This window comes from Pongo pygmaeus, chromosome 21, assembly GCF_028885625.2.
Source record: "Pongo pygmaeus isolate AG05252 chromosome 21, NHGRI_mPonPyg2-v2.0_pri, whole genome shotgun sequence".
NCBI lineage: Eukaryota > Metazoa > Chordata > Mammalia > Primates > Hominidae > Pongo > Pongo pygmaeus.
This window is the reverse complement of record NC_072394.2, coordinates 61,572,961-61,594,103: the sequence shown is the minus strand read 5'-3', so window position 1 is coordinate 61,594,103 and position 21,143 is coordinate 61,572,961. Positions and strand designations below refer to the sequence as shown.

Below are 21,143 nucleotides of genomic sequence, written 5' to 3'. Positions count from 1 at the left end.
TGAATATTTATTATGAGTGATGTCCCACATATCCCCAGAGGCTTATCAGCTATTTGTATTTAAGTTGCATGCTTATATACTGTGCCCATTTTTCTGATGGTTTTGCTTATTAATTCATAAGAACTCTTTGCTTACTAGGGAAGTAAACCCTTTGTTAAATTTTTACCCGACCCAGGCCCTTCCCTCATTCAAATTTTAAGTGTGGTTTTCGTTTTTATAGTCATCCCCAACCCCCTTATGGTCTTTAGATCTTAGGTTATGCTGCAGAGAGGCCCTTTATAAACCCAAGTGTTAATTATAAAATAGCCACTTTAAAAAGTACCTCTTTTATTTAGATATATGTGATCAAATTATGTCAAATTTGTTCTGGTGTGTGCAATGAGGTAGCCTAAATTTTCCCCAAATGGCTACACCATTTCTTGAATAACCCCATTGATTTGAAACACTGTGCTCCTCTATTTCTCCACATAATTTAGTCCCTATCTTATAGCAAAAAAATACACTTCTTGGGAAGACTGGGTCAGCAGGCAAAATGTGTGATGATGTAATGGTGTAAGTTGGTAGACTCTTTGGATAGGATGGCAATGATCAAAATGCAGAGGTGACTGGGGCATAGTGGTTCACTATGGGGTAAAATTTAGGAGGAACAGGAGTGGACTTTTCCTATTGTCTGCAAATTGTTTCAAGACACCTACAGATTAGGGTCACCAGAAAACATACAGTTTTAAGATTTTATACCCACTTCACCTTGGGGCCTCCCAACTTTTGATGTAAGGACCAAGTCAAAACCATGAATGACGGGAATTTGCTCAGAACCACAAATAACTCATGAGAGTCCCATCATTCTTTGCTCACATTTAATTTTTATTTTGATTTTTTTTAATGCTGCACAACACAATATTTATTTCATTTGTTTCTTTTATTTCATTTTATTTCTGTTTGTTTGCTGCTGTTATTTTATTTATTTTTACTGAAAGTGAGAGGGAACTTTTGTGGCCTTTTTTCCTTTTTCTGTAGGCCGCCTTAAGCTTTCTAAATTTGGAACATCTAAGCAAGCTGAAGGGAAAAGGGGGTTTCGCAAAATCACTCGGGGGAAGGGAAAGGTTGCTTTGTTAATCATGCCCTATGGTGGGTGATTAACTGCTTGTACAATTACGTTTCACTTTTAATTAATTGTGCTTAAGGCTTTAATTAAATTTGGGGGTTCCCTTCTTAGAGCAGCTCGTACTGACGAAGGTGCATGCGCTGAATGATGTCACGGCAGTCGTTGAACACACGGCGGATGTTCTCAGTGTCCACAGCGCAGGTGAAATGAGGGTAGCAGTAGTGACGCCCATCTCCACTGGCAGTGCTGATCCTCTGCGGGCACAAACGAGGGGACTTGTCAGTGACACTCTCGCCAGGAACCACCCTATCCCTGATGGGGACACCTACCAGGGACAGCTGTTAGCCTCTGATGTCACATGAAAACAAAAGCAAAAGGAGGGGCGCAAAGAGCTCAAATCCACGCTGGATATGCGTGAACTAAAACCATGGAACTGGGTAGTTGAACCCCTGAATTAGGAATTAAGTAAATTTACATCCATGAGAAAAAGAGGAGGAACAAGAGAGGAAACTAAAGACAGGCTCTACTCACCAGAAACTCATCTCGAATGAAGTACTTGGCCCGGGTCACGCGTGGGTCCTCTCCGGGCTCGGGAGTAGCTATAAAAAAAGGGAATACATATTAATGTAATTAAAAATTCAAGCAGAGCTGGGGTGCCAGCATCACTGTAGCTCCTGAAGTCTTCAAACCCCTGATTTTTCCATATGAGAATTAGTGGGAGTGCGTTTTTCTTGCTTCTCTTATAGATCCTTTATGGTTTAGTGGTGGGAGGGGGATGGGGGTTTTCAGCCTGACCATTTGAAAAAGAACCACCGCAATGAACAGCCAGCAAGAGTGGAAGCCATACACACCATCCTCAGGAGTAGTGTAGCGAGCAAATTCTGGAAAGTAGTCCTCAATCTTCGATTTCCCAGCAAGGACTTTCTCAGCGAGCAGATCTTGCTTGTTGAGGAACAGAATCACAGAGATGGTGCGCAGCCATCTACAAGAAGGGAGGCTGTGTGAATGCTGGGGAGAAGCGCGCTTTCGGCCAGGGGTCTGGCATGCTTGCACAGGGTTCTTTTCTATAAACAGTGCAGACCAGGGCCTCCTGGGCAAGCGCAGGGGGTGGGCGGTCACTCCACAAACCTGTTGTTCCAGATGCTCTTGAAGAGGTTCAGAGCCTCCTGCAGGCGGTTGGTCTGGTTGTCCTCCCGGATGACCATGTTGTAGCTGCTGCTGGCCACCACGAAGATGATGGCAGTCACATCTTAACCAAAGAGAGCAAAGCCAAGAGCATGAGCAGCGACACTGATCCCTAACAACACAGAAGCAAAGCGTTCTTCACGAACAGCCAAGCCCACAGCATCCTACCGTTGAAGCACTGGATCCACTTGCGGCGTTCGTCGCGCTGGCCACCCACGTCAAACATGCTGGCAGGGAGGAGGACAGCTGGTTATTCCAGAGGGACTGGGGTGAATGTCAAGAAACCATGATCTCTGTTATATAAAAAGGTAACAGTTGGCTTACTGGAAGTTGACTTTGTCCACCTGGAACTTGGTCTCAAAGATTCCAGAAGTCAGGACGCGGCAGCGAAGCAGGTCCTAGAACAAAATCAAGGTCAATGGATCTCACCAAAGCCATCCGAAATAGTCAATAATTGCCAATCTAAAGCAAAGGTCTGGAGTAGTTTGGAAAGAGGGCTCAGAGTCCTCTGGTGGTGAGGGGTTTTGCACACCTGATCGCTCGGCACATAGTCAGCCTGCTTGATCACATCGATCTTGTCCAGGAAGCTGGGAGAAAAAGAAAGACACGTGGGGTGTTCACAGCGCTCACATCAATTTGCCAACTATTTGTGTCTCTCTACAAGGTCAGGCTCAACGGAAGTGATCGTCCCACAGTTATGCAGCACTAAGTCAATGGCACATTTGCTTGTGTGTTGGCTACATTTATAACTCAAAGCTGATGCCTTAAGAAGGTTAGGGCAAAAAGGATTTAAGATAAATAATTTGAGGAATCAGGGAACTCTAGACGCGTCTAGCAGCCAGCCTGTGGCCTCAATGCAGTGGGGCCACACAAACAGCACAGCACAGTGGTGGGGCTTTGTTCTGCATGTTTATTTTTATTTTTTCTAATTTTCTTTTTTATTCTTTACTTAGCTTGTTTACTCCTGTTGCTCTCTGGCAACATTCTTGATTTTTAGAAGGTTTTATGCATATCAACCAGTAGAGAAAGGACCCCAAAACCAGGCTGGCCTATCACATTCTGTGCCATTCGGTAATGCTTGACAAAAACATTTTAATTTTCAAATTGCTTGATTAAAATGGCAAACAGTTTGAAAATTGTATACCTCTATATCATTCAGTTAAAAAAAAAAAAAAAAGTGACATTCTTAAAAACATCAAGGACTTTCCCCTCAAGGGCACACGAGATTGTTTTAGTTACTGAGAATCTGTATCCCTTCCCTTTTACTTTTTAAGAATCTCATTGATTAAAGAGAACAAAAGAGGTTGGCACAAAGGGGCCCTTCTCGCCCTAGCCATCCTGAACAGGAAACAAACACAAAGTTCTCTTCCGTTCTGTTTGTTCCATGAAATAGAACACTCCAGATATTAAGCTTTTCATTAAAAAAGCATCTTGTTTGTGTTGCTTGACTAGACAAACAGGAAAATTTACTTTTGAAAGATTGGGTAATTAATATGGAAAATTAATGTTAAAACCAGTTTATTTTTTGGAGGGAGGGGCATGCAGAGATTGGAATTGTTTTAAAGTGGGCTAATGAGAAAAGAAAATCATAAAGAGAGAAAAGTTTATTTAAAGAAACTGCCTAAGTTTTGTGTTCCCCTCTTCCTTTTTACTAGTTCAGTGTTAGTCTGGCTTAGAGGATATACTAACTTGCCCAATCAATCTGACATTACCGCACCAGTCCAGAAATAGCTCCCCAGCCGCCCTGGCCTCCAGCATGTTACCATGGGAACAGAACCACAGTTCTATAAATAGATCATCAGCACCAAATCTTGTGAGAGAGACATCTGGAGTGGAGCCAGCCAAACCCCAGCTCCACAAATAAAAATAGGCAGCTTAAGAAACGGGCACAGTACCAGTATCTGAACTTTAACATAAAGGCAGTTCAACCAGAAACGTGCCGGCCACGGCAGATGCAGGGCTGTTTGAGCCACGGGTGACGGAGGACATTTTAAAAGTTTTAAGCTGCGTTGTTCTCTTTTTCTCTGAGTTTCCTTAAAACTTTTCATGATCTATACAAATGGTGCAGTTTTTAGACAAAGTTTCAGGAGTAATTAAGTGTTGCTTAAAAAAACCCCAAAAACTTCTAAATGATTTGAGAGAGAAAATGAAACCTGACAAAATTCAACAATCTGGCTAAGCTACTGTTAATTAAGGAAACTGTGACTCCCTGCCCCGCCCCCCCAGCATTCAAAACTGGGGTGGTTAAACTCTCTTAATCTTGTACCTGTACTTAACTTCTGACTTGGATCCAAAATACAAAATGCAAACAATTCCAGGATTTCCATTTGTTTTGCGTTACTATAATTAGCGCTTCCAGCTTTCAGTTCGAACTTTTGAGAAAATCAGGGACTTTGTTGAAGAAGGAGTGGGGGCTGGGGGCCATAGGGACCAGCCAAGATGGACTGTTTTTTCTGTTCCTTGAAAAAATATACACATTTGCTTGTATATTAAACCGTGGAATATCTATGTATGTGGCAATTGAAAATAAAGGAATTTCCTATGGGAAGGCAGGGCTGGGGTTGATTGCACAGACTCTAACATAGGCTTATATGATTTATAGATGAACAGTATTACCTCTTCCTCCCTCCCATTTATTCAGGTGGTTTTCACAATCAGTTCCTTGGGCTTGAGGCTACTAAGTAAAGCAATCTTAGCCCTTGGTGAGTCAGCCTGGCACCTTGGTTCTGATTAGCTAATACTTCCTATAGCAAAATCAGTTCCGAGTTTCAGCTACTTGTAATAAGGACAGCTAAAACATCAAACCTCTACTAGACTCCCCTGGCCCGAGTCACAAGACACTCCTACTTCAGAATATCATTAACTGAGACTGCTTTGTGCATTTCTGCCGCAACAACAAACAAAAGATATCTTTACATTTTTGGCTGGGTGTGGTGGCTCATGCCTGTAATCCCAGCACTTTGGGAGGCTGAGGCAGGCGGATCACAAGGTCAAGAGTTCGAGACCAGCCTGGCCAATATGGCGAAACCCCGTCTCTACTAAAAATACAAAAATTAGCTGGGTGTGGTGGCAGGCACCTGTAGTCCCAGCTACTCGGGAGGCTGAGGCAGGAGAATCACTTGAACCCAGGAGGCAGAGGTTGCAGTGAGCCAAGGTCACACCACTGCACTCCAGCCTGGGCGACAGAGTGAGACTCCATCTCAAAAAAATAATTATCTTTACATATTTTTTAAATAACCCTGACCACCACATGCTTGCTATATCATGGGCAAGATGAGGGAAGCCATAAACTATTTCAAAGGCAACTTTCTAGCTATGGGGTACGATGTCCTCTGGGAGAGACCATGGTGGGTGACAGGGACAGAGGGCGATCCCTGAGGGAACGGTAAGTCAGGTGTTAGGCAACAAGGGAAGCAGCTTGGGCATCAGGTAGAGTTGTGCGATAAAATCTGTTTTTTAAGTTCCCCCCTTCTTCATTTGCCAACACACTATGGCAGGTGAGCCCACCTTTATGAGTGACTTTGGAGAAAGATGCTTTTCCCATTGCTACTGCAGGCCTTAACCTGTCCTCCTCGCAGGTAGTAATTTGTTTTATTTGAAAATAACCCCACCACGGTACTGTACTGCTTAGGTGTACAGTTTAGGATTTAAAATCCACTGACCACTTACCATCCTTGAATCAAGACCCGGCGGGAAGGAATAAATAAGGATATGAAATAGAGTTCAAAAGTCAAGACAACACAAAAACAAACTCTACCTAGAGTCACTAAGATCTAGTAACACTAGGCAGCTACTAGAGTCGCTTACCTGAGAGCAGAAATAGAGCAATCAACAACTACCAAGGAGAGAGGAGGCGTAGCTATGTCTTCACCGTTCCTCTTTGTTTTAAAATTACAGCAATAAAATATAGTATTTTTACATTATTCAAAATGTGAGCACTGCCCTATTTCCCTAAATGCTTGGGGTCAATTCAATTAATTACTTCCCACTAATTATAAATACTATGAAACTCACCATCATTTTGCTCTAACAGGCATTAAATGTTTATATAAAATAATGTCGCTGCACTAAAAGAAAAAAATGCAATTAAAGACTTTATAAATAAACAATTGAATCAGATTAGAACTTTCAGCCAGTGGGGTAACTGGTTGGCTTCTATGAAAGGAATCATCAACAAGTAACTTTCAAAGCAGGATCACAGGTTTTCATGTTTTCTTGTTTTTGCCTGTTTTATGTGCTGATGGGTTGGGTGGCGGTTACTTACTACTGGGCACAGTCAATCAGCTGGTACTCGTTGGAGCGTTCGTAGCAGGCACGCACTCCTTCATCCTCCCACAGAGCCTTGGCGTGCTCATAGAATTCCTGAAAGTGAACACAAGAAAGTTTAGAGAAAGGCAAGAGCTTGAACTAATCAACAACAGTGTCATTCGAACCCTGAGACCAGAGTTCCCTATGTGACCGACACTTGGTGTGATTCTGAATTTTGAGCCCAATTAATGAATTAACGCTCACAAAGAACTTTTAATTCAACACGTTAAACATATTCAGAAGTTCACGCAATTAGCTGCTGGTCTTATTGTGAATTACTGGTTTTGGGTAGTTTCTTTTTTTGTATGTGGAGGGAATGGGGTAAGCTACTGAGTAATTTAGTTTCTTCACAGAATTGTTGAGGAAGAATATACATGAATCTGTGTTAGAATATGCCAATAAATGGTTCAATGTTGTGAAAAGAAGAAACTTCATTTGTAAAATGTGCTGGGACTAAATTTTCCTCCTGGGAAAATGAGAATCTTACCAAAAACAATTATGATGGGGGACTTGTAGGTAGGAACATAAAAGTTCAGATGTTAGTAGGACTAATAAAAGGTTATTGTTCTGATACATTTTTAATAGGCTGCTGTTTCCTTTTCCTATTAAATATAGAATCATATTTGAAGAAAGTCAGTGGGTTATATTATATGTATTGTTTTTACTGCTTTAATTTTTTCAAAATAATACTATTTTAAAAATTTAGCTATCTATACTAACTAAATACTACTAATTTCTCTAATTTAAGTTTGCAGCCAAATCCATCTAAAATATACAAACACAAATTCCCACGAAAGCCTGACAAAAGGCAACAATAACTCATTGTTTTAGCTGTAGACAAGTCTCTTCCTTGTGGGTCTTACAAACGCATACATCTTTCCATCTCGTTTCCCGTTCCCCGCTTATAAGCCATTCTCCCCACAAAGGGGCCTCAACGTATATGCTTGGGCTTCAACAGTTTTTTGTCCCTAAAAGTAGTTCTTTAGGAAGCCAACAGTGTCGTGCATCCAGAGGAAAGTCTTTTCCATATGTTCTATTTTATGATTTATTTTTGAGTTATAATTTAGATATATTTCATTTTTTTTTAATAACGAGAAAAGATTTCATTTGCCCCAAGACAAGGACTGACTTTAGAAAACTCTTAATAAATGTTAAAAGGTCACCTGTTTAAAATGAGAATGTCTTCCATTTGGCACTTCACTGAGGCATCCCAAGGTACCTTAGGGCACTTCCAGTGGAGTAAATGGACAATTAGTATTTGTGTGCCATATTTAACATACAGTTTTGTTTGTCCTAAGATGTAAATGAGGGAATAATTAAGCCTGCCATAGCTCAGGACCTTTTTCCTCATACAAATTTACTATCTAATAAAGTGAGATTGTAGTATTCAAGAGTGATGTTTATTTGTGAGGACAGGTGAGCTAAGATGTAGAAGGGGTGACAAATTTTGCTCATCCATCTTGAACAAAGCCCTAATGATTATTATTATTAAATTAAGGTTACACATGAAATTAACTTTTTTCTAAGGATGGACATCACTGAAATGTGGTTTTGCCTGAAGTGTGGTTTGGATGCTCTTGCCCATGTGCAGGGCTGTCACTGATGTTCCTGTATGAACACTCCGCTCAGGTGGGCGGGGCTAAGGCCACACAAGTCGGGGTGTAGCTTACGGGAGGGAAGTCAAAGTCAGGCACGTTCATCACACTCAGAATGTAGTCCACTCTGAACTGGTTCTCGGGGTTGGCCAGCTCCACGGGGGGCACCAGGTTGCTCATGGCGGCCACAATGGTCTGAAAATGATTTAGCAAAGCGGTGAGGGAACAGCACTGGCTGGGAGGGGGCTACAAGACAGAAAGCACAAGGAGCCAGCACGTACTTCAATCGCCTCTTTCAGGTTGTTTTTGATGTCCTGCACTTTGGTTGCCTTCTCACTGCAGTGGGATTGAAAAGAAAAGAAAATCATATTGCACCATGTCAGTTAAGTGTACTGCTTTCATAAAGATATCCCGACTAAAAAGCATAGTATTCTGTTCTTCAGGGAGTTGTGGGTTCGGATCTGTGCAGAGATTGGAGGTAGCTGAATAAACATAGTTGCAAATTATAACCTCCCAAATGTGTCCCGAGGACACGCCCAATCGGGGCAGATTAGCAAATTGCCTTAGCAATCATGACTGTACCAGAAGTTGCACGCAGCTCATTTAATCTTTCATGGGTTTGAAGCCCCCACATTACATACTAACACTTCCTAAAGGCTTCTTCTGGTCCTATCAGCATCTGGGTAGGGGTGAGGCTGGAGTGATAGGTCACTATGAGGTTGGGGTGGAGCAAAACAGTCCCGTGGTTTGACTTGGAATTCACTCAGTTGCTAGATTAGCATACTGAGAGAACCAGTGAGCACAGGTGGTGGTGTTTGTAACAGTTCATTACAGGAGTCTGGTGCGGTGGCTCACACCTGTAATCCCAGCACTTTGGGAGGCTGAGGCAGGCAGACTGCCTGAGGTCAGGAGTTGGAGACCAGTCTGGCCAACATGGTGAAACCCCGTCTCTACTAAAAACACACAAAAAAACTAGCTGGCCATGGTGGCATGCGCCTGTAATCCCAGCTACTAGGGAGGCTGAGGCAGGAGAATCGCTTGAACCCGGGAGGCGGAGGTTGCAGTAAGCTGAGATGGCGCCACTGCACTCCAGCCAGGGTGAGAGTGAGACTCCGTCAAAAAAAAAAAAAAAAAGTCGTATGTGCGATGCTCCAGGCACTGCAGCTACCAGCAGTGAAATTTCTAGTTCGTGTTAGTGCATGTTGGTCCATGTGCAATAGGAATCAAATAAGATTCCACCCCCTAGAAGGCCTTATAATCTAAGGGGGAGGGGGGCCAGATCCCACTGGTAAGTAGAGGTTGAAGGTTTTGTAGCTTTTCCTTGACTTTAACTCGGCCTCATGGGACGGGCTGTGTGGTTTTTATGAATGATCTATATCCAGGGTCACTGGTCCCACAGGTAAAGGCCACACCCTTTGGCTTCTGGGGACCGTAACAGAATGTTAATTTTTATACCAGATTACACTGATCCAAATGCTGTATGTTTTTCAGAAACTAGCCTTCATTAGAAGCACAGCCAGGGAAGGTTCTTGAGTTTATGTTTTTAGAGGGCAAGAAAAGGCCTCTTGTGTGGAGTATGTATCTCATCAGGTCTATAGCCCAAAAATGGAACCAGCACACACAGCACACCTGCTGTACCTGTTAGGCCCTGGGAGGTGAGGGTGTCGTCATGCGGAAAAAAGGTGCTACGGTCCTGCCCCTCTGACGGGGCAACTGAGGCCGAGAGGGGGGAGTCACAGAGGCAGAAACCAATGGGGGTGGGAGATGGAAGGGACAGAGTTTATCTTTTTCACGGTTTGTATATATATAGTTTTTAATCTTTTGAGAGTCCCAGTTTTTGAAGCATTCACTTGGCTGATTCACCAATTCATAGAATGGAGGTAGAAATTAAAACATATAATCCCTCCAGACTAGAACATGACAGAAAGTTAAGGCAAGGGAAAGGCAAAGGGAGGTTAATTAGCAAGAGCAGACGAGCAGGGCAGGGCAGTCAGTGGAGCAGCATGGGTCGGGGGTGGGGACGGACGGTGGGGTCAAGTGCAGGCCTGTGGACAGGCCTTCCACAAATCATTTGGTCTTTCCTTTCTCAAAGAATTATACTTGCAAATTTATTCTTTCTGAATAAATGTTTGTGTACTTCTGGGCCTTCACCTGCTGAAGGATGCCATCTCGCCCCTTTCCTACGTGAAGCCCCTTTCACAGGTATCTGCACCACTGCTCTTCTACGTTGGAGTGAAGAGCTGGTGAAGTTCAGAGGGGTCACGCTCATTAGTGGTGGGGGGTGTCTGGGGTGGGGAGGGGGGACAGATGTTGCCAGGAATCCCCTCAGGGCCATTTAAGTAAAAGTGCTGCAGGTCTGGAGTACCTCAGAAACACAGATGACAGGGAGGTGAGCTTCAGGCCTTGTGTACAAATCTGAAATCTGATTCTGGCCCCCAGACTCTTAAAGCAACCACCTGAGTGAAAAGGTGTGAGTCCTGACCACTCTGTGGGACTGTCTGCTTTGTATGTGCAGAATCAAAGCTCATTTCTGAAATTAAGAATTTCCGGCCTTGGTATTACAGGCTAACATCAATTATTTAGATGTTATAAATTAAAAGGACATGTGTTTGATGGTCCCCAACGTTCACTTTTGAATTCAGAATTTACCTAAAACCCCCTAGGGCAAATCTATTCCCATTCATTAAAAGCAGGCTCCATTTCATAGGTAATGAAAGCTATTAACCTTTGGTTTTGAGGTTCCACAATAGTAAAATTAAATACATTCAGGTACTAAATATCCAAATCTGCATACAGCAAAAGAAAAGTATTTCCAGAAACAAGTTTCTTTCATTCAGTTTGATATTTTGGTCTAAGCAGTAGTATGATAATTGGAAAACTTCCCGTCTTAAAATACGGATATTTTGAGAACGTGTTCAGTATTCATCTACGTATGTGAATAGGTGTGGGAGTATATCAAGTATAAAACAGCTAAAATAGAAATCTAAAATCTAATTCGGGTGTGTAATACTAAAACATAAAATTCTTCCATTGAAGCAATTACTATGTAGATGGAGATATTATACTGGGGGTTGGCAGGTTTATCATCACTTTTACTATTGCTTAATGAATTTAACGTTGATTGTGAAATTCAGAGAAAATTCCTTAGATGTCTTTAAACTACTCAACAAAGGCAAAACATATGCCATTAGCTAGAATTCTGATTCGCTACAAAATTGGGACTAAGGCTGGAAGTACTTTTAGGGTCTTGGCTCCTCCTCCCCCTTCTACGTATAAAGCAGATGGGATGCGTTCAGTTTTTAAGAGCTCCTCCCCTCCCCCCGCTTCAGCTAACTAAGTGGTTGGGGGGAGGCTATTCAGGTCTCCACCTTATCCTTGTGCTTTGGTGGGAAAAGACAGACAAAGGAAGACAGAAGACAGACGCGAGATACAGGGATTGCTGAAACATGCAGAGAATTTTTATTTATCACGAATGTTAATACTTATATTGACTTGCAGAACAGAGTCAGAGAGACGTGCAGGCCAAGGTATTAGTAGGGTTCAAGGGTTTAGCAGGACATCTAGTACACAGTAGGTTGCTCACTAAGGACTTGTCATATCTTGCTCAAATGCCAACTTTTGGTACAGCAGATTGTCAATTAGTCATTTCTTAGAGAGATGCCTTTTTGGATAGTTGTCATACTACATTTCTGCCAATTAAGGATTTCAGTCCATTTTTCATTTTTTCAATCATCGTTTAAGGTCAGGTAGTAGGGGCCCCATCCCCCCTCCCCCCTCAGATAACAGAATAGTATTCTTATTAGAAGTTCCTAAGACCGAGCAATTCCAGCATGCAAATTGTGATAGGACATAGCCGGGAAGATGAGAAACTGTAGCCATCATCTAGGGATAATACATTCTAAAAGAAACAGATGAACAAACATGTGTCAGTTACTTTGTCCCCAGACCCCAATATTTTTGCCCCTCCCCTCCCCGGCCACAGAAGCTGTTTCTTTGAGATGCCCTAAACTAAGTCAATGGTTCTGGATGGTCTCATGAGAAATAGCCACTCCACCACCGCATGCTAAATGAACAGCAGAGCTAGAGTGGTTACCTGGCATGCGTGTGTGTGCGCGCGGCGCGTGTGGCTGTGTGTGCGTGTGTATGTGTGTGCGTGTCTGTGTATGCATGTGCATGTGTGTGCGTGTGTGTGTGTGTGTGTGATGGGTGTGGGGATGCAGGAAGCGAAGAAAAAATAATTTGATAATGAATGGAAAAATAAAAGATGCCATCATGAATTTCCTTATCCACCAGCTAACGTAAAGTGCCTTTGATTCAAATAAATTTGATCATTTTTAAAAGGCCAGAGGCTTTTCGAGATGATTCTTAACGACCTGCTGCAAGGTACCAAGGCGTTTTTCAAAATTAAAGACGGTGCACCATTGCATATTTTAATAAAGGAAACAAATTTTGTTTCAAAGACGTTTGAAATTTTAAAATCAGACCAACCAGTGGGTAGATGGAATTTAGTAGTTTTAAAAACAAGTAGCTGGTTCAAATGGAGAGCTGGGGGAAAACAGAAACCATATGGAAAAACATCAATTCTCAAAATCCTAAACTGATCGTCTAAAGCAGAAAGCTATAACTTTCCCCCAGCTGGATCTCATTCTACTTTAAGCATGGCCAAAAAAATTATGTTACGCACTTTACTTGCTCCAAAATGTCAGGAAATTGTGTGTTATTCACAAATGTATGCCAATATGGCTGATGGGCCTTTAAATGATTTTTATTTTCTTCCCGGGTCTCTGGCCTCAGTTTCCCAGTATGATCTTCATGTTTGTTTTGTTTGTTAAAAAATTTTTCTGTTTTTGAATGTGCCTACCCATCGCTGTTGCTCCTTGCAGCCTGCGGGTCCTCTTCGCCGCCCCTTTTAAAGAGAGATTGAAAGCTCACCTAATCTGCAAGGCACCGCAATTTCACACAAACCCCACACAGTCTCTTCTACATTCCTAAACAATCAGCCAAGAGCAAAAGCAACAATTCGCGCGCCATCCATCCTCCCGTCAATTCTTAGGTCGCCTTTCTGGCTAAATTGGAACATCCACTGAGACTGCAGGCCATGGGGGAAGAATCCCACACCTTTGCTGCAGTATTAACAGAGCTCTCTGGAGACTCTGGTCGGAGACAGGAGGGATGGGTAATTGTTTTCTTGTGCTTTCGCTAAACGTACATGCATTAGGGAGCTAAAGCAGTGATTTATCTCACAATTCTTTGGAGAATATGGCAGCACATAAGGCTCCTAATTCTCCCAGGTCAGAATCTTCCCAATGTTGTAACTTAAGGCACAAAGGCATAAACGGGGGAGATTTCTGCCCAGGATTTCCTGCAAAACTAATGACCTCACTTCTTGCAGTGGAAGGAAACTACCTATAAAATGGTTTTATTTATAAATAATTGTTCCCCATAAATTGTCATTAAACTATGTCTGGACTGTGATGCAGCAAAAAAAATTTCAAAGAACAAAAGCCCACCCACCACCACCACAGACAAAAAAACCCAAACCCCATCGTCATCAACAGGAGGAATTCCTCCTTGAAGGCCGAAGGGCAGCAGTCTACAGTTTGGTAATTGATTAGCTTAGTTCAACCAATGTTAATGGTGTTTATGTTTTGTTTTTGTTTTGTTCCCTGGCACTAAATGTAAGAAAAATAGGTTTGAGTTAGAAAATCCGCATCCAACCTCTGTATTTCTGAAGGTCAAATCAGTATTATCTTACTCTTAAAAATTTAATCGGTATGGCAGCCCACAGAGAGTTAAGGCAAATTTAATAGCTCAGCCGAGCCCTAACAAAACGCAAGATCAGGGAGGAAAAACCCTGTACCACCCAGACCACCCTTTAGGGACAGATGTCACTGTCTCATAGGGAATTCCTAGTTAAGAAGGAAATAGCTTTTGTTGCAATACCGCAGTGAAGAAAAAGAAAAAAGGAGGCAGTTGGATGAGATAAAAATAAGGTATCTAGGCTCCCATGAGGAATACCCCTGTAAACCCTCTCACAGGCTAAATTTAACATATCTGTGCCCTTGTCTGCAAAGAAGGCAAACTGGGAATGTTGCTTCCTCTTTCCAAAAAGAAAGCAGAAAAGAGAAGTTCTGGTTTAAAACCCTTGCCTGGTGTTACAGGCTGGCTCACTTAGGAAGGTGAATCCTTTCTATAAAAATTTTTAAATTTTAGGGCAATCTGTAATGAAGCTGTCAATAATTTATTTCAAAGGTGACTTAGCTTCCATCCGACTCAAGCTAAGGTAAACAGTGGCTGCTGCATCTTTGAAAAATGCTAGCCATGTCCAGTTTTAATCAAAATATTGATCTAGAGGATACATGGTCAAATTATTTTTGCTTAACTACTCTCATGAAGAAGTACTCCTGCAAGTTGCAGGGGGAAAATTTATGCTAGATTTTTCTTCAAATGACAGATTCATGGTTGGAAGTCTGTCTCAGGGTTTTTATTTATTGTCAGGATGGCAGTCTCCACTGGCAGGGCTTTATCGAGGGGTGTGTCAAGAATTAATTTCAGAATTGGTTGATGACAAGTGATGCTAACTTACTCAATAGCACATATGTGCATGTTGATAACCCATTGAGAGTCATACTCAGATAAGTGAAGCAGCCCCCTCTGCATCCCAACCAATCCTTCTGAATTCAGGGTTAAAGTAGAAAAAGCACCCTCAACTAACAGGACTATTTGTATGGGTGATGTCATCCTTCTCTAAACAATTATTTGATCTAACAAATTCTAGAATTCTCCATAAGGAGCTGCTTGCCTTGCTCTGAAAGGTGAAAAAGTTCACCTTTGTTTCCTGGATGCTTAGTAAAGGTTTTTTTGTTTGTTTGTTTTTTGGGGGGTGGTTGGTATAATTAAATGCTACACCTTGACTCCAACTACCCTTTTGAAACGGAAGCCGAAGCAACTCAAGGTTAAATTTTCAACTGAATCCAGGTTTAAGAAAGGAAACAGGACTGTGCTAACCAGCTAGTAATTACAAACTAGTGCCTTCAGGTGCTTGAAATCTAGTGAGGTTAATGCTCTCACACCAGTGAAAATAGACTGGTCAACTTAGTTGTTTGTTTTTTTTTTTTTTTTTACACATTTTGTTACATGAGAACGATGGGTAGGCCCCATCTGGGGTCTTGGGGAGAAACAGCAAGTTCCCCGATTTATTGAATGTTCCCTGTTTGCATTCCTCATGCCAGGCAGGGCTTCCTAACTTGTCTCACAGGTATAATATAAAGTCTCTCCTGTTTAATCTTCATTCCCACTACGGATTGCCACACTGCATTATACCAGGATACCTGGGAGGACTTTTCAAAGGCAAAAATGCCCCTCAGTGAGGCTGGGAGTGCCTAACTCCCAGTCTTTCCATCCTTTAAATAAATGTTCCCTTTTCTTTTCTTTAGGCAGGGGTACTGATTTGTTTTTTGTTTTAAAGGGAAACAATGATTTGCCCATAATGGTAATTTAAAGGGGGACAAAAAAAAAGAGAAACTGTAAACACGGGCTGCCACTTCCAAATCTGTTTCTGGTGAGAATATTATGGAAACGACGTTTCCCTAATAGTTTAAAACATCCTGTGTTGGTTCATTACATTGAAATCTGCGTGAGGTGGGGTGGGGTGAATTTGCAGTGATCAGCATGCGCCGGACAAGGGGGCGGCCAAAGCCACGTTGAAGACACTGCAGTGATGTCTGGAGGCTGTGGCAGGGACCTGGCCCGGAGAGGGGCTGTCACGGGGCCAAGTGCTGTCAAGCGTCCCCTGCAACCAGGCACGATTTTCTTGGGATAGGGAGATGTCTGTCACGAGCACTGATGCTTTCATCAGTAGTATTTGTTGCACCAAAGATCCAAGGGGGTGGGGGACCCTAAAGAGCCCTTCCCAGGATTTTCTAATATGTAAATCAGGAAAAATTAAGTGAAAACTGGCTGCCCAGCCCCCAAAGCCCACCTATACTTCCTAAAGGTTAGTATAAAGTCTGTTCCTCTTACTTGGTGCCCCCCTGCACAGATTTGACACTTACTCTCCATTAAACCCATTAACATGCAGGATCCTCATCTGCTTCACAATGGTGCTTTTACCAGATTCTCCAGCACCTAGAAAATGAAAGTAAGTCTCAGGTTATGAAGGAGGCATTTTAACACTTTGGGCAGGGAGGACTGCTGTTGTTGTTTTGTTTTTCCATAGAAGCAACATGCAAAAAACCAAACACAAAATCATAGACTTGCAACTTTCCTTGACATTTTGACGCAGAGAAAAGGAAATCAATGTCCACCTCAGTGTCTACCTGCAGTATTTCACCATCAAAATAACAAACAATAATTCAAGGTTTGCTGGTTTTAATTTTTCTTTTGATTGTTTAAAAAATTGTGGGGTGGTGTTGGAAAGGGGCAAAGAGAAGGAATGACGCAATTTTGTCATTTGTGGGGTAAACAAGAAAATTGAAGTTAAAACTGTGAAACTGAATCCCTGAACATGAACATTCACACATAAACGTATCTAGACACATAATTTGTTGTCAGATGTTTCATGGTTAAAATACCCGGGATTCCCAACAATGCCCAGACACTGCAGTCTCTTCCACATCACGTAGCGATGCAGCACTTTCCTTGTAAACATTTTCACAACGCAGCTTCTTTCTGTGCAGGTTTCCTACCCCTTGGGCTACTTAAAAATCCACCCCTAAAACTGCATTACATTTTATCGACTTATCCATCCTCCTCTTTCCTCACAAACTATATCTTTCTAAAGATAAATTCCCTCTGGGTACAACTGTGTTGCTGAGGAAAACGGAAGACCATCAATTATCTGTCATCTTCTGGAAAAACCACTTTAATATCAAATACAGTTCCTGAGACCCTATTAGCATTAGGTAAACTGCAAAAACAACAGTAAAAAGTAATATAAGAACAAAACTTTAATCAAAAGGAAAACTATCCCTGGGAAGTATTGAATTTGAAAGATTCCAAGTCCTTCCCAACTCAAAGAGTAGAAACACATGCCTCCATTTTAAATCATCTTTCATTTGTAAAAATACATATATGTTTCATGGAAAAAACACATTTCCATCAAGCTAGAGGGAGGATTGCTATTTTGCATCTTTTTTGCAATGCACATTCTCCAACAGATAATCCACGTGTGAATAGTTTTTTGCCCTCCTTCCACACAAATCTGTTTTTACCTTTTTAACTTTTAATTGTATTGTTTTGTTTTAATGCCCAGATAGCAAAGCATTCCTCCTTTACTTGCCTTTTCACAAGCCCGTAATCAATATCTGTAAAAGTTAAAATTAGTTTCCACAGAAACATTGATTTCAAAGCAAACACTATCTTAATGAGCCTAACTCTGGTAAATTAAAAATATAAATGGCACTATTAAAGAGAGGCCACGAAAACAATACGTAATATTTAGCAGGATCTCTAATATTCTAATTTCAGAAGTGTTAAACTGTATAACAGTTACAGGACCTATCTTTTATAGGCAAAAACAGATCCGTGCCTCAGTTTCCACATTTATGAAATGTGGCTGAAAATTATTTTAAGATCATTGTAGTTCTCTAATTCACTTAATTTTTATGTCATTAAGATGGAGTAAAAAGAGGATTTGGGGCATTATTAGGTTTCCTCTTTTGTGGGGAGGCATTATTTGGTGAGAATCACCATTTAAAAATGCAAAATGTTGTGTCACTGGCTTAAGCTGCAGATTCCTAGGCCAGAGGCAATCAATACATCATGATGTAATGTAGTCATATAGATTAGGACACTTAGATTAGCCCCTGTGACGCAAGGTGTGTTCTGAGTAACAGTCTCAAATTAAGTGGAGACTTTGTGATCACTGCACAAAAAGGTGTTGGAAATTTAAGATATCATTAGCATCACACTTGACTTAAAGTAGTATTGAGATAGCATTCACAGAAAAGATTCTAGACTTTTCCAGATTTATACTTTGAAATCAAGTTATACGCATACTAATATCCCAACAGCATAATTCTGCCTTTAAAAGTTTTAGACAAGACAGCAACACATGTACCATTTAATTACCGAAATTGCAAATGCATAAACACCAAAGACACTTATTTTCACTTAATTAATAATTTTCTGCTTTTATAAATCTGGACCCAGGAGAACAAAGTCATGACCTATGCAAAAAGAGCAAACCAAAAGCCACCAAAGGAAAAAAAAATAAAAACAGCCTTTTATATTTTCTTCTTTATACTCAAGCTGTTTTGTTGAAATGTGACCACGAACTTGGTCTTAACCTAGCAAATTCACAAATTTATTCAGATAGCCAAATTATCAAGGAAGTGGAAAACTTCCATTTTTAATTAATGCTGTGTAATTCTTTTGGTCATTTCATTAAATTTTTTCCCCCCAAAACAGCACCTTAAGGAAAAAAAGGAGGAAAGGCCATCTCCTTATAGTTAACCTTTTTTTATTTTATTATTTTTATTTTTTTAATCAGAGGAAAAATCGCAATCAAAAAGAGAAGAAAAACCCAAAACCAAACAACTAAATGTCACTTGATAAACAACTAATTAATGTCTTTTTATCTCTTCCCACCTGGAGGAAAAGTCGTCTCCTTAGAGCACTCTCAATCCCCCCTCCCACCTTGAAAAGGACAAAAAAAAAAAAAAAGAAACCACGCCATTTCCAGACCAAGAAGCCATTTACAGACAAATGTCATTCTCCAGTTTTATCTGATTTGTGAATGTCTTTGTTTTTTCTTTTCACAAAGCACTCTCAATGTGGCCAGCCAGCAGGAAAATGTGTTTTTTTAATGGTTTATTAAAATAGTGTTGGGGGGGCGCTGCTCGTGGTGGGTGGGGGGGGCAGCTGCTACAATTAATTCTCCGCTCTGCTTTTGAAAAAGCCTGCAAGTCTGGAAGGGGAAAAAAAGGTCATACTGTAAAATGACGTGTCATTTGGCTTCACTGGGCACTTCTCGTACTAACTCTATCCATTTTTTGGTGTTGGGGGGTGGTCTTATTTTATTTGACTCTCCTTCTCCTCCTTCCACGGCCCGGCCTGGCCCGGGACACGTCTGCTCCGCGCACACACAGTCGGTCCTGCCCGAAACGCACCAAGTCGCGCCCAGCGGCAACCGCCCTCCCTCCTCCCCTCGCCGCCCCCCTCCCGACTCCGGCGCCACGACTCCCTTGCGCCCCCTCCCCCCCACTGCACCACCTTTACCGCTCCGATCCTTTCCGAGGGGCTGATGTCACCAGCCCCCCCACTCTCCTCGGCCACTTCTCCCCGCCAAAGCCTCCCTTTGGCGAGGCCCCCTCCGCCACCACGGCGCCCCCCAGCGTCACCCCCTCCTCTCCTCGCCCCTTTCTTCCCCCCTTTCCCTCTCCCAACAAATCTCACACCCCACGGAGGCGGGTCCCCCTCCCTCTACCCGCCACCCGGTTTCCTGTCCCCGAAACCCTCTTTTTGTCGCAGTCTCCGGAGCCCCATGGGCTCCCCCTCCCCCTCCCCAACACGCACCCAAACCCCTGGCGTCGTGTAGGCCTCGCGGAAAAAGAGAGAAAGAGAGAGAGAGGGGGAGAGCGAGAGCAAGAGAGACACTGAGCGGGCAGGCCGGGGGAGGGGGACCCGCGCCCGCGCCGCCACGGCCCCCCGCCCCGTTTTTGAGCCCCCGCCCGGCCGAATCCGCGCCCGGGGGTCCCCCTTCCGGCCTCGCCCCCCACAGACAGAGCCCGCGAACGGGCGGGGGGCTCGGGAGCGCGCGCCCGGGGCGGGGGGCGGGCTCGGCGCGCGCGGCCTGCGGGGCGCCCTTCGGGGGCCCCCGGGCCGGGGCCGGCGCCCCCCGCCCGCCCTTACCCAGCAGCAGCAGGCGGTGCGTGGCCCGGTAGACCTGCTTGTCCTTCTGCAGCTGCTTCTCGATCTTTTTGTTGGCCTCACGCTGCGCCTTCTCCTCGTTGCGCTGGTCCTCGGTCTTACTGTTCCCGAGGCAGCCCATGGCGGCGGCGGCGGCGGCGGCGGGGCGCGGCCGGGCTGCGGCGGCGGCGGGCGCGGGCGGCCTCACGCGGGCCGGGAGGGCCGGGGCAGCGCCGGGCGGGCGGGCCGGGCGCGGGCTCGGCTCCTCGGCAAGGAGCGCGCGGGGCGGACTGAGGGCCGCGGGCCGCGGGGCGCGCGGACGGGCGGGAAGGGGAGGGTAGTGTCGGTCGGACCGAGGGGCGCGCGCAGCTCCCCGCCCCTCGAGCCGAGGCCGAGGGGGCTGATGGCCGCCGCCGGGCCGAGGCGGACCAGAGCAGGAGCTGCGGGAGCTGCTGCCGCCGCTGCCGCCGCCGCCGCTCTTATTGCCTCGGCCGGGCCCCCGCCGCCGCCCCGAGCCAAAAGCGCCGCGGCGGGCGGGGGGAGGCGGGGGGAGGAGGAGGCGGCGGCGGCGAGGGGGGTGGAAGGAGGAGGAGGAGGAGGAGGGCCGAGGAGCGGCCGCGGCGGCGGTGGTGGCGGCGGCGGCGGCGGCTGGGAGGGCGGGAGCCGGCGGAGGGAGGCGGCCCCCCGGGAGCCCGGGGAGGGGGTCCCTCCGCCCGCGCCCGGCCGGGGACGGGACGGGCCGGGGAGACGCCCCCCACCCCCCGGGCTCGGGCAGCAGCCGGGCTGAGCCGAGGGGGGAGAGGGGGCGTCTCCGCGCCAGTGACGACCCCTCGCACGACGCCAACGCTCCACCCCCCGGACCGCGTCGCCCGGCGCCCCCGAGGCCTCCTCCCCCTCCCGCGGGCGCCGCCGAGGGGCTGGGGTGGGCGGAAGGGGAGGGAGCGCGCGCCCGGACTTAGGAAAATTTTCGAAAGAGCGAGAGACACAGAGAGCCAGAGAGCAGGAGTGTGGAAAAAGCGAGGCGAGCAGGAACCAAAGGACAGAGCAACCGAAAAGGAAAATGTGTCCACACACACACACGAACACGAATAAAAACCCAC

At 44.5% G+C, this 21,143-nt stretch overlaps 2 protein-coding genes across 13 annotated transcripts in view; both read right to left on the bottom strand.

Moving 5' to 3' along the window:
- Positions 1-843: 843 nt before the first annotated feature.
- The window catches only part of GNAS (GNAS complex locus), a 70,599-nt gene continuing 50,299 nt past the window's right edge, over positions 844-21,143 (bottom strand). For 2 of the 12 annotated variants that reach the window (XM_063659077.1, XM_054466808.1), the window contains exons 2-13: positions 16,248-16,320; positions 13,055-13,099; positions 8,475-8,529; positions 8,269-8,388; positions 6,555-6,652; positions 2,823-2,877; positions 2,615-2,688; positions 2,459-2,517; positions 2,234-2,354; positions 1,957-2,087; positions 1,637-1,704; positions 844-1,359 (exon numbers count right to left, since the gene is read on the bottom strand). In XM_063659077.1, coding sequence (XP_063515147.1) covers positions 1,213-1,359; positions 1,637-1,704; positions 1,957-2,087; positions 2,234-2,354; positions 2,459-2,517; positions 2,615-2,688; positions 2,823-2,877; positions 6,555-6,652; positions 8,269-8,388; positions 8,475-8,529; positions 13,055-13,099; positions 16,248-16,320 — 1,046 coding nt within the window. In that variant the 3' untranslated portion in view covers positions 844-1,212. Of the gene's footprint in view, positions 1,360-1,636; positions 1,705-1,956; positions 2,088-2,233; positions 2,355-2,458; positions 2,518-2,614; positions 2,689-2,822; positions 2,878-6,554; positions 6,653-8,268; positions 8,389-8,474; positions 8,534-12,566; positions 12,570-13,054; positions 13,100-16,247; positions 16,321-20,046; positions 20,592-21,143 lie in introns of those variants that run through there. The other 10 variants (XM_063659076.1, XM_054466819.2, XM_054466811.1 and 7 more) reach the window with 9 other exon arrangements.
- Positions 16,287-21,143, bottom strand: part of LOC129021438 (neuroendocrine secretory protein 55) — a 55,804-nt gene continuing 50,947 nt past the window's right edge. The window contains exon 2 of the mRNA XM_054466807.2: positions 16,287-16,320. The gene's annotated coding sequence lies outside the window, so the exon portion shown is untranslated. The remainder of the gene's footprint in view (positions 16,321-21,143) is intronic.